Genomic DNA, 13,267 nt, shown 5'->3' on the forward strand with positions numbered 1-13,267 from the left:
GAAGTTTTCATTAGTTGAGGAAGGACAGCAGCACACACACTCTTGCATTCCATCTGTTCAATAACACCAAAGAAATCATAGTGCATTGTGAAGTATTCATTAGTTGAGGAAGGACAGCAGCACACACACTCTTGCATTCCATCTGTTCAATAACACCAATGAAATCATAGTGCATTCTGAAGTATTCATTAGTTGAGGAAGGACAGCAGCACACACACTCTTGCATTCCATCTGTTCAATAACACCAATGAAATCATAGTGCATTGTGAAGTATTCATTAGTTAAGGAAAGACAGCAGCACACACACTCTTGCATTCCATCTGTTCATTAACACCAATGAAATCATAGTGCATTGTGAAGTATTCATTAGTTAAGGAAGGACAGCAGCACACACACTCATGCATTCCATCTGTTCAATAACACCAATAAAATCATAGTGCATTGTGAAGTATTCATTAGTTAAGGAAGGACAGCAGCACACACACTCTTGCATTCCATCTGTTCAATAACACCAATGAAATCATTGTGCATTGTGAAGTATTCATTAGTTGAGGAAGGACAGCAGCACACACACTCTTGCATTCCATCTAATCAATAACACCAATGAAATCGTAGTGCATTGTGAAGTATTCATTAGTTAAGGAAAGACAGCAGCACACACACTCTTGCATTCCATCTGTTCAATAACACCAATGAAATCATAGTGCATTCTGAAGTATTCATTAGTTGAGGAAGGACAGCAGCACACACACTCTTGCATTCCATCTGTTCAATAACACCAATGAAATCATAGTGCATTGTGAAGTATTCATTAGTTAAGGAAAGACAGCAGCACACACACTCTTGCATTCCATCTGTTCAATAACACCAATGAAATCATAGTGCATTGTGAAGTATTCATTAGTTAAGGAAGGACAGCAGCACACACACTCATGCATTCCATCTGTTCAATAACACCAATAAAATCATAGTGCATTGTGAAGTATTCATTAGTTAAGGAAGGACAGCAGCACACACACTCTTGCATTCCATCTGTTCAATAACACCAATGAAATCATTGTGCATTGTGAAGTATTCATTAGTTGAGGAAGGACAGCAGCACACACACTCTTGCATTCCATCTAATCAATAACACCAATGAAATCGTAGTGCATTGTGAAGTATTCATTAGTTAAGGAAAGACAGCAGCACACACACTCTTGCATTCCATCTGTTCAATAACACCAATGAAATCTTAGTGCATTGTGAAGTATTCATTTGTTGAGGAAGGACAGCAGCACACACACTCTTGCACTCCATCTGTTCAATAACACCTTTGAAATCATAGTGCATTGTGAAGTATTCATTAGTTGAGGAAGGACAGCAGCACACACACTCTTGCATTCCATTTGTTCAATAACACCAATGAAATCATAGTGCATTGTGAAGTATTCATTAGTTAAGGAAGGACAGCAGCACACACACTCTTGCATTCCATCTGTTCAATAACACCAATGAAATCATTGTGCATTGTGAAATTTTCATTAGTTGAGGAAGGACAGCAGCACACACTCTTGCATTCCATCTGTTCAATAACACCAATGAAATCATAGTGCATTGTGAAGTATTCATTAAATGAGGAAGGACAGCAGCACACACACTCTTGCATTCCATCTAATCAATAACACCAATGAAATCGTAGTGCATTGTGAAGTATTCATTAGTTAAGGAAAGACAGCAGCACACACACTCTTGCATTCCATCTGTTCAATAACACCAATGAAATCATAGTGCATTCTGAAGTATTCATTAGTTGAGGAAGGACAGCAGCACACACACTCTTGCATTCCATCTGTTCAATAACACCAATGAAATCATAGTGCATTGTGAAGTATTCATTAGTTAAGGAAAGACAGCAGCACACACACTCTTGCATTCCATCTGTTCAATAACACCAATGAAATCATAGTGCATTGTGAAGTATTCATTAGTTAAGGAAGGACAGCAGCACACACACTCATGCATTCCATCTGTTCAATAACACCAATAAAATCATAGTGCATTGTGAAGTATTCATTAGTTAAGGAAGGACAGCAGCACACACACTCTTGCATTCCATCTGTTCAATAACACCAATGAAATCATTGTGCATTGTGAAGTATTCATTAGTTGAGGAAGGACAGCAGTACACACACTCTTGCATTCCATCTAATCAATAACACCAATGAAATCGTAGTGCATTGTGAAGTATTCATTAGTTAAGGAAAGACAGCAGCACACACACTCTTGCATTCCATCTGTTCAATAACACCAATGAAATCTTAGTGCATTGTGAAGTATTCATTTGTTGAGGAAGGACAGCAGCACACACACTCTTGCATTCCATCTGTTCAATAACACCTTTGAAATCATAGTGCATTGTGAAGTATTCATTAGTTGAGGAAGGACAGCAGCACACACACTCTTGCATTCCATTTGTTCAATAACACCAATGAAATCATAGTGCATTGTGAAGTATTCACTAGTTAAGGAAGGACAGCAGCACACACACTCTTGCATTCCATCTGTTCAATAACACCAATGAAATCATTGTGCATTGTGAAATTTTCATTAGTTGAGGAAGGACAGCAGCACACACTCTTGCATTCCATCTGTTCAATAACACCAATGAAATCATAGTGCATTGTGAAGTATTCATTAGTTGAGGAAGGACAGCAGCACACACACTCTTGCATTCCATCTGTTCAATAACACCAATGAAATCATAGTGCATTGTGAAGTATTCATTAGTTGAGGAAGGACAGCAGCACACACACTCTTGCATTCCATCTGTTCAATAACACCAATGATATCATAGTGCATTGTGAAGTATTCATTAGTTAACGAAGGACAGCAGCACACACACTCTTGCATTCCATCTGTTCAATAACACCAATGAAATCATAGTGCATTGTGAAGTATTCATTAGTTGAGGAAGGACAGCAGCACACACACTCTTGCATTCCATCTGTTCAATAACACCAATGAAATCATAGTGCATTGTGAAGTATTCATTAGTTGAGGAAGGACATCAGCACACACACTCTTGCATTCCATCTGTTCAATAACACCAATGAAATCATAGTGCATTGTGAAGTATTCATTAGTTGAGGAAGGACAGCAGCACACACACTCATGCATTCCATCTGTTCAATAACACCTATGAAATCATAGTGCATTGTGAAGTATTCATTAGTTGAGGAAGGACAGCAGCACACACACTCTTGCATTCCATCTGTTCAATAACACCAATGAAATCATAGTGCATTGTGAAGTATTCATTAGTTAACGAAGGACAGCAGCACACACACTCATGCATTCCATCTGTTCAATAACACCAATGCAATCATAGTGCATTGTGAAGTATTCATTAGTTAACGAAGGACAGCAGCACACATTTTATCAAATATGTTTTCATAACTATCATAATCTAACTCTCACACATCATCACAAGGGGCAAGGCAAAAGATGTAAAGCTTTGAACAAACCCTTCCCAGAAAAAAGTCACTTTTTAGCCCTTGCGATACTAACTGTTGTATCCCTTTGCCAGATGTATCACATCCTCTCACCTCACGAACAAAAGGCGACACCATTTTAAACATTAGTTTTGCTCATGTGTTTTGTTATCGTCGGATCTTTCTTTGCTACTTGCCCAGCCAACTGGCTATTCTTATTATTAAGAGTCAATGAACGTAATGAGGACTCTTATAAAGGTCGAATAATTTTCTTTTAGAAAGTCTTACTTCTGTTCACGCTCAAATTTGGTTTTTCGCGGTTTGAAGGTTTCTTTTTAAAGCTCAGTTCATTTCCTTTTTAAGAGTTGATGAACGTATTTCAGACTCTTATATAGGTCGCGATGATTTTTTTCGTTTTTTCAGGAAAAAACTTTTTCGGTTTTTGTGATCTTTTACAGTTTTCCAACCTTCTCCATTGGCTTAATTTGCTAATAAGACGTTCTTTTTTGGTTTCTGTGATCTTTTACAGTTTCCCAACCTTCTCTATTGGCTTAATTTGCTAATAAGAAGTTCTTTTTTGGTTTCTGTGATCTTTTACAGGTTTCCAACCTTCTCAATTGGCTTAATTTGCTAATAAGAAGTTCTTTTTCGGTTTTTGTGATCTTTAACAGTTTTCCAACCTTCTCTATTGGCTTAATTTGCTAATAAGAAGTTCTTTTTCGGTTTCTGTGATCTTTTACAGTTTTTCAACCTTCTCTATTGGCTTAATTTGCTAATAAGAAGTTCTTTTTTGGTTTCTGTGATCTTTTACAGGTTTCCAACCTTCTCAATTGGCTTAATTTGCTAATAAGAAGTTCTTTTTCGGTTTTTGTGATCTTTAACAGTTTTCCAACCTTCTCTATTGGCTTAGTTTGCTAATAAGAGTTTCTTTTTCGGTTTCTGTGATCTTTTACAGTTTTTCAACCTTCTCTATTGGCTTAATTTGCTAATAAGATGTTCTTTTTCGGTTTCTGTGATCTTTTACAGTTTTCCAACCTTCTCTATTGGCTTAATTTGCTAATCAGAAGTTCTTTTTCGGTTTCTGTGATCTTTTACAGTTTTTCAACCTTCTCTATTGGCTTAATTTGCTAATAAGAAGTTCTTTTTTCGTTTTCTGTGATCTTTTACAGTTTTCCAACCTTCTCTATTGGCTTAATTTGCTAATAAGAAGTTCTTTTTCGGTTTCTGTGATCTTTTACAGTTTTCCAACCTTCTCTTTTGGCTTAATTTGCTAATAAGAAGTTCTTTTTCGGTTTCTGTGATCTTTTACAGTTTTCCAACCTTCTCTATTGGCTTAATTTGCTAATAAGAAGTTCTTTTTCGGTTTTTGTGATCTTTAACAGTTTTCCAACCTTCTCTATTGGCTTAATTTGCTAATAAGAAGTTCTTTTTTGGTTTCTGTGATCTTTTACAGGTTTCCAACCTTCTCAATTGGCTTAATTTGCTAATAAGAAGTTCTTTTTCGGTTTTTGTGATCTTTAACAGTTTTTCAACCTTCTCTATTGGCTTAATTTGCTAATAAGAAGTTCTTTTTCGGTTTCTGTGATCTTCTACAGTTTTTCAACCTTCTCTATTGGCTTAATTTGCTAATAAGATGTTCTTTTTCGGTTTCTGTGATCTTTTACAGTTTTCCAACCTTCTCTATTGGCTTAATTTGCTAATCAGAAGTTCTTTTTCGGTTTCTGTGATCTTTTACAGTTTTTCAACCTTCTCTATTGGCTTAATTTGCTAATAAGAAGTTCTTTTTTCGTTTTCTGTGATCTTTTACAGTTTTCCAACCTTCTCTATTGGCTTAATTTGCTAATAAGAAGTTCTTTTTCGGTTTCTGTGATCTTTTACAGTTTTCCAACCTTCTCTTTTGGCTTAATTTGCTAATAAGAAGTTCTTTTTCGGTTTCTGTGATCTTTTACAGTTTTCCAACATTCTCTTTTGGCTTAATTTGCTCATAAGAAGTTCTTTTTCGGTTTCTGTGATCTTTTACAGTTTTCCAACCTTCTCTATTGGCTTAATTTGCTAATAAGAAGTTCTTTTTCGGTTTCTGTGATCTTTTACAGTTTTCCAACCTTCTCTATTGGCTTAATTTGCTAATAAGAAGTTCTTTTTCGGTTTCTGTGATCTTTTACAGTTTTCCAACCTTCTCTATTGGCTTAATTTGCTAATAAGAAGTTCTTTTTCGGTTTCTGTGATCTTTTACAGTTTTCCAACCTTCTCTATTGGCTTAATTGGCTAATAAGAAGTTCTTTTTCGGTTTCTGTGATCTTTTACAGTTTTCCAACCTTCTCTATTGGCCTAATTGGCTAATAATAAGTTCTTTTTCGGTTTCTGTGATCTTTTACAGTTTTCCAACCTTCTCTATTGGCCTAATTTGCTAAAAAGAAGTTATTTTTCGAGTTCTTTTTATATTCTTGGATCATACTTTATTTTTTGCCAACTCTGCTGTTGTTTAAAATCGTTTTTTCTTCTTTCATATTGGGTGTCACTTGAAGGTTCAATTGAAAAGAAAAGTTCAATTGAAGGTTGGTTATCGTTTTTGGTTACAAAATGATTGATTTTAAAAAATTCAGGTAGTTTTTGTTGCAAGATTCAAAATATTAAAACTTAATAGCTCATAATTTTTATGACATTTTTAATGGCATTTTTTTGGCTCTCAGATCAATTGGCGTCTACCCACTTGTTGTCGGCTTAGGTGTCGCTTGGTAAATACCGAAAGCTTATTTATTACTGGTGTTTGTGTTTTTGGACTGTTTGCTGAAATTGCTTTCATTTTTTTCGCTTTTGTTATTTCCGTCTCATTTTCTATTCGCTAGCTCCGCTTGGACTGTCTAGAAAGATTTTAAAGTAGTGGAAATGAGGGAAAGATAAGCGAGATTTGAATGCATGGGTGTGTGTAACGAAGCAGAGATGAAATGGACGCAGAGCAGCAGCAGGAAGTGAAGAAACAGCAACAGCAACTGGAGAACCTCAAGTTGTTTCTCCTCAAGGGAAGCATGAAAGGAGGAGACGACGACAACACCACAGCGGACAGTCGCAAGAAGACCCGAGTAAGTTATAACACACTCGATTTATATATGAGATAGATCTCAATTGACTCTTTCATTAAATTAAATGTTTGAGAGTCATCAGCGTAGTGAATAGTCTAATGTAGGTCTTGGTGATTTTTTTCTGCTTTTCAGGAAAGTCTTGGATTTTTTCACGTTCAACTGTTTTTTTTTCGTGGGTTGACTTTGATTTATTTTTCACTTCAGTTCATTTCTTTTGTTAAAAAGAAGGCAAGCTCCGCTAGTGAACAGCGTAAGTGTTAAGGTCACAAAAACGCGATCGACTTCTATTTTCTAAATTTTACTTTGCAATTGTAATTTTGAGATTTCCCAGCAGAATTAAAAATTTTCCTATTGGTCCAGTTTTCTCAAATTGGGTTAATTTTATCAAAAAAACTGTTAATCATAAATTGTTATTGAGTTTCAAAGAGCTTCAAGGTCGTATAGTTTTTCTTTGAAATTCGAACGTTTTTTTTCTATTACCTTGCTTTCAAGACTCTTTTCATCTGTTTGTTGGCTCTTTTCAGTATATACTTCAACTCTTATCGTTGTGAGACTTTAACTTCGGCTTGGTTCGTTGTATGGTGGTGTGCTATGTTAAGACAGTGTATTGGCCTGGCGAGGGAAAGAGCTAACATACGAGCTGTTCAGCTCTTTACGTAGGTCCGCTGTTGGGCCCTGTTCTAAGAACTAAATTCAATATTTTGGGTTCTTCGCAAAACAAATGCCGAATGCCAAAGTGCGTGAAAGAGAAGGTGCTGAAATTATTATAAGAGCAATGCTCGGATAACCTGGTTTTGTTCTTTCATTCTTGATATGTTATCATTCATTCATTCTTTTGTTCATCATTCATGTGTTTCTTTTGACACCTTTTCTTCTCTCAGAGGTGTTCTGTTCTCAAAAGAAGTTTTTTTTTTAGATTAGGTGGGTTTTCAGTTTTTTCCTTTATGTCAATTCATCCGATTCTAGTTTAAGCCTACGGGTCAGACTGTCCCATATTTTTGTGAACGTCCCATAGATAGACGTATACTAGCTTTCCTTGGTTTGTTGCAAATCGTTGCGGTATCGTAGTCGCAATTCCATCCAAATACTCCGACTTTTGCGGAGAAAAACCAGAGACTTGAATTTAATACACTGAGAAACTGGAAGCCAGTGAAGTTAATGTAGCAGGATAGACGATGAGGTCTTCCGATGTACCTGAAACAAAAATCTATTTCAGCATTCGGAATTTTTTATATTGTTTTGATCAATTTTTCAGATAAACCCAAAAACAGCTAATTCTAATAATCCAGGTTCTGTAAAAACTGTTTTTAATTAAAAAACACGAGTATTTAAGTCCAAGTAGTGGTCAAGACTGTTTAACTTGCGTAAGACGAAGTAACATGTATGTGTTAACCTGTTAGTATGAGTAGCCGCATTCCAATTCATATCAATTACTACCCCCTATTGTGATTCGTTCATCACTCTATTTTCATATTAACCGAAAAAGAAAGTTCCCGATGTGTTCTTCGCGCTACGTTTCACCAGATAATACTTTTCAGTTTAATCAGGGTTCAGCACCAAGCTAAGTTTTTTTTTGTATTAATGAGCACTTCACTTATAACGGAATGAACTTTCCCGTCAAAATAGATTGAGGTATCATCGCGTATGATTCAGAGTAAACAGAGATTTAAGAAGATATCTCGAAGAGGTAAAAGAAATGCAACGTAAAAGGGGTTCTAAGATCGACCCTTGAGGAACACCATGCTTAGCATATGTTCCATCAGAAAATTTTGATTCAATGTAAACTTTCTGTCAACGATTACTGACATACGATGTGAACTAATTCGGCAGGGGTTAAAAGAAGTTCCAATATACTTTTTCAAGATTCTGAGTAAATGATCATCCCGTGTATCATTTGCGCTTGATAACTCTAGACCAATCAATATCAGGCAATGATTTGCCTCTTAAGCTTAACAAATATCATATGACGTTTTTAATAATGCTGTTTCTGTTGAAGCATTCGATCTATATGCAGACTGACTACCATTCATGATACCCAAATTAGTTACCTTTTCTACTAGTTGCAAGAGTTAAAAGATTAGATACTGGTCGGTACGATGGAAGAAGTTCAGGATCTAGATTTTCTTTCGCAATTATAACTGCATCTTTAAGATCATCAGGAAAAACTCCAATTTCAATACATGTTTTGAAAGTTTAATTATTCCGAGGCCCTCTAAAAATTCCATAGTTTGTGAAGGTAACAATTAGAAAAATATCATCATGAGGTGTTTGAAATTGATAAAACAGCCTAATATTTATCTTTATGTTTAATTTGGCTGAAACTTTCAATGTAAATTTGAGTTGAAGTCTTAAATGATCAAAATTGTTCAAATTTAGGGTTTCAGTACATGAAATTGATATTTTGTTAATAAAAAAGAAGTTAAATCATTGGCCAGAGAAACTTGCAATTATGAAAAATTAGTACTGCTTCAGTTTTGTTTCAGCTTAGTTTTCAAGAGCTTTGTTTTTTTTTCTCTGTTTGAATAACACTGATGTTTTTGTGAAAGTTTACTCTTTTCTTATATTCAAAGCAGTTTCTCGTTTCTGATCATGCTCTTTGTATCCATCAAAACTGACTTTTTGTTTCAGATACCTTTTATCCAATTAACGGCGTTTCTGTTTCACTACTGAAAGCTTCGTATCAAAAAATCACCTTTCCGAATAAGTTCATTGTGTTTTTCAGAGGCGCATTGGAATCTGTTATTGGTTCGAAAGTTTCATTAAGAACAGTAACTAAGTTTGAAATCTTCGCAGGAATACTAAGACCAATATTTAATTCCAAAGAGGCTTCAAGCTCTTCTTAACCAAACTCAGTTAAACATATTTTTTCCAACTGCGATATGTGAGTAATTTGTGCTTGCTTTGAATGAAAGTGCTCTGGGCCATAATTTTATCGAAGTGATGATCAAGCTTATAAGTACTAAAACACCTAAGGCTTGATATTTTCAAATGATATAAAATAAATCAATCTAAGATGTCGAAAAAATATATATTTCAAGACTGGCCCGCAATTGAAGGTGGTTCGCCGTCAATTCTATTTTCACGAAGACAATTAAAAAATAGCTAGCCATTCGGAAAATCTTGATGTAATGCAGGTTTCACAAATTCCAAATATATGCGACATTGCTGTTATTTTCCGTCTAATGAAATCCACTTTGAGAAATCTAGTTTTTTATTTTTGTTTGTCAGCCAGAGGGGTTTTAACGTTTTCAACCAAATGCGTGCTGCTTCATTCAGGAAAAATTCCCTAAACAAGTGCCTGCGGCCAAATATCTGGTGAATCGATTAATTCCGATTTTTCAACGGCAGAAGCAACATGAAAACTTCTCAGCGTATGGTCACCTTTATTTCCCTCATTATTGGCACATTGTTGTTGTATTTCTTCAGCACAATTTTTTTTTAAATAATCGATCCACATATAAGGTATCTTGGGGCGGTTTGCTCGCACCTGAAAAGCGTCATGCAGGTTGGCACCTGCAATTTGAGTTTTCTGCGATTTGTTTCATTTGTTCAAATAGCTATGAGTTCTTTCTATCAAATTCCACAAATAGCTTTTACATCCCACAATTGTGATCAGCCTTGTACTCATTTGCCCATTGCGCTTGGAATAAAGAGCAAAGTTTTTAAATTTTCCGGGATTATTTCAACGCGCTCTATAAAAACGAATTTATACTATTTTCTCAAAAAAAGAAAGGAAAGCATTTCTCCTGAAAAAATTTGATCAATTTTACAATGTTACAAATTCTGGAGAGGGAGAACAATTTGATCATGAGATCCATCAACAGCCTGACCTCATACTGCAAGCAAAAATGGTTTCATAGCAACAGAAAAAAGAGTTAATTTTCTAAATTTTTTTCTATACAGTCCGATACAATTAGATCTCGTTAAATGACGAGCAGATACAAAAACATATCAACAATCATTGCCATGACCACTCTAATCAAGTGCCACTTTGTTGTCATTACACTAGTGAAGCGAATGTTTTAGTACGAATTTTCTTTTTTTCCAACCTAAGTAGCAAATCTTGGTGCCACTTTTGGGGCATGTTTACAGCTTTTTCATAGCATGTGCTTTGACATTCGAATAGTAACTATTTAATACAGCTATGCATTTTTTAAGGCATCAATTGATCCGAAAAAAGGGATTGGTTTCAAACAACACATCAATAATGAAAACTCGTATTCAGAATTTTTCTAAGTCACTTTGTCTCGCTTTTTTTGAAATGCATAGTTTGTACGTAATGATTGCAAAAATTCACCTCAGCGCCGTTATTGGCAGTGTTGTTCTTCAGCACCGTGTTTTTTTTTCAGTACTCGCTCCATATCTATATCGTGTCTTCGGGCGGTCTGCTCCCACTTCAAAAGCGCCATGCTGATTGGCACCTGCAATTTGAGTTTTATCCAATTTGATTCAATTGTTCAAATAGCTATCAATTCTTTCTATTAAGTCTTACAATTGGCTGTCAAATCCACACTTGGGAGTCAGACTTGTCGCTAATTGGGCATTGAATTAAAAGCAAAGTTTTATAAATTTTCAGGGATTATTTTAACGCGCTCTATGAAAACCATTTTATACCTTTTTCTTAAAAAGAAAAAAGGAAAGATTTTCTCCTGAAACGGTTTGATCAAGTTTACAATGTTACAAATACTGGAGAGGACTGACAAAGCGATCATGGGTTCCATCAACAACCTCACCTTATACTGCAAGCAACTATGGCTTGATTAACAATACATTAAAACTAAGAAATAGCAGGAAAAGAGTTTAATATCCTAAATGATTTTCTACACAGTCCGATAAAATTAGTTTTTGTTAGATGACAAGCAGATACAAAAGTTTGCAGATCATGATCAATCTAATCAGCTTCCACAATGTTGTCATTACACTTGCGAAGCGAGTGTATGAGTACGAACCTTCTCTTTTCCAACCTAAGTCGCAAATATTGATGCCACTTTTGGGGCACCCTTAGAGCGTTTTCATAGCATGTGCTTTGACATTCGAATAGTACCTAGTTCAAACAAATGATGCAATTTTCAAAACATCACATCATCCGAAAAAAAAGTGATTCGTTTCAAAAAACATATCAATAATGAAAACTCGTGCTCAGAAATTTTCTAAGTCATCTTATCTCACTTTTTTTTGAAATGCATAGTTTGTTCGTGATGATTGCAAAAATTCACCTCAGCGCCGTTATTGGCACAGTGTTGTTCATCAGCACCTTGTTTTTTTCAGTACTTGGTCTACATGTATATGTGTTTTCGGGCGGTCTGCTCCCACCTCAAAAGCGCCATGCTGATTGGCACCTGCAATTTGAGTTTTATCCAATTTGATTCAATTGTTCGAATAGCTATCAATTCTTTCTATCAAATCTTACAATTAGCTATCGAATACACGCTTGGGAGTCAGACTTGTCGCCAATTGGGCATTGAATTAAGAGCAAAATTTTTAACTTTTCAGGGATTATATTAACGCGCTCTATCAAAACTTTTTTATACCTTTTTCTTAGAAAAAGGAAAGAATTTCTCCTGAAACGGTTTGATCAACTCTACAATGTTACAAATTCTGGAGATGACTGACAAAGCGATCATGAGATCCATCAACAGCCTCACCTTATACTGCAAGCAATTATGGTTTGAATAACAATACATTAAAATTAACAAATAGCAGGAGGAAAAGATGTTAATGACAAGCAGATACAAAAGTTTGCAGATCATGATCAAGCTAACTTTTATACATCACATCTTCCGAAAAAGGTGATTGGTTTCAAACATTATATCATAAATGAAAACTCGTATTCAGAAATTTTTTAAGTCAATTTATCTCGCTTTTTTGAAATGCATAGTTTGTACGTAATGCGGCTTTATGCTTTGCGATTGGTTCCAAGCAAAGTTAGTGTGGATGGCTTCAGTTTGTTGTATTCTAAATTATTTTTTTTGCAAAATTTTTTTGTATTTGGTGCCTCTTATGATGATTCCCTTTGGCAATTTATTAGTTAATGTAGCTGTTTCTTCGTGATTAGTGTTTGTTGGTTGTTAAGCTTGCGTGGCTAGTTGGATACTGCGTGAGACTCAAATATCTTGATTGCAATAGGTCGCAGATTCGAATCCTACACCTAGCCGAGTTTTTGCTAATTCGAGGCTTATTTCTACCTTTTCTTATGTCACTTAATAAAGCTGCTTTTTGGTCGTGTTTCCCAAAGTTTTTGCGAAGTGCAGCTTCGCCTATGGGTTAAACAAGATTTGAAGAAAAAAACCGAAAAAAACTCCACCCAATAAAGCAAAGTTTGAACAACACGAAGATACAAGAGCGACTACAGGTTTGCTATTTGAGGTTAGTGGACTATATTGTAGTTAGTGGACTATATTGTGGTTATATAAAAGACGGTAAATTATATACTTCGAAAATTTGAAAAACTTTCAAAAACCCCAAAGATTCGAGATGTAAATTGTTCACAGTCTTGAAGACAAATTTCAGAAGCTCATAGACTTGGTATTAATAAATCGTCAGTAGTTAGTTTTTTTTTCAAAAATTTCATCACCGTTTCCTGAAAAAATATTTCATTTTTTGTAATCAGAAAATTGGGCTTAAAACAATGAAACTGCAAACACCATTATCTAGAACTCCGTTTTGCTGAATAGGGACAGTTTTATTACAGTAGTGGTCAAGTATTTGACGCCC

The 13,267-nt window shown here is 35.3% G+C and overlaps 1 protein-coding gene across 1 annotated transcript in view; it reads left to right on the forward strand.

Annotated features, from left to right (window-relative positions):
* LOC134840728 (uncharacterized) overlaps positions 1-13,267 on the forward strand; it is a 486,809-nt gene that overhangs the window by 436,204 nt on the left and 37,338 nt on the right. The window contains exon 10 of the mRNA XM_063856739.1: positions 6,412-6,553. Coding sequence (XP_063712809.1) covers positions 6,412-6,553 — 142 coding nt within the window. The remainder of the gene's footprint in view (positions 1-6,411; positions 6,554-13,267) is intronic.

The sequence above is a fragment of the Symsagittifera roscoffensis genome, chromosome 2, assembly GCF_963678635.1.
Source record: "Symsagittifera roscoffensis chromosome 2, txSymRosc1.1, whole genome shotgun sequence".
NCBI classification, from domain to species: domain Eukaryota; kingdom Metazoa; phylum Xenacoelomorpha; order Acoela; family Convolutidae; genus Symsagittifera; species Symsagittifera roscoffensis.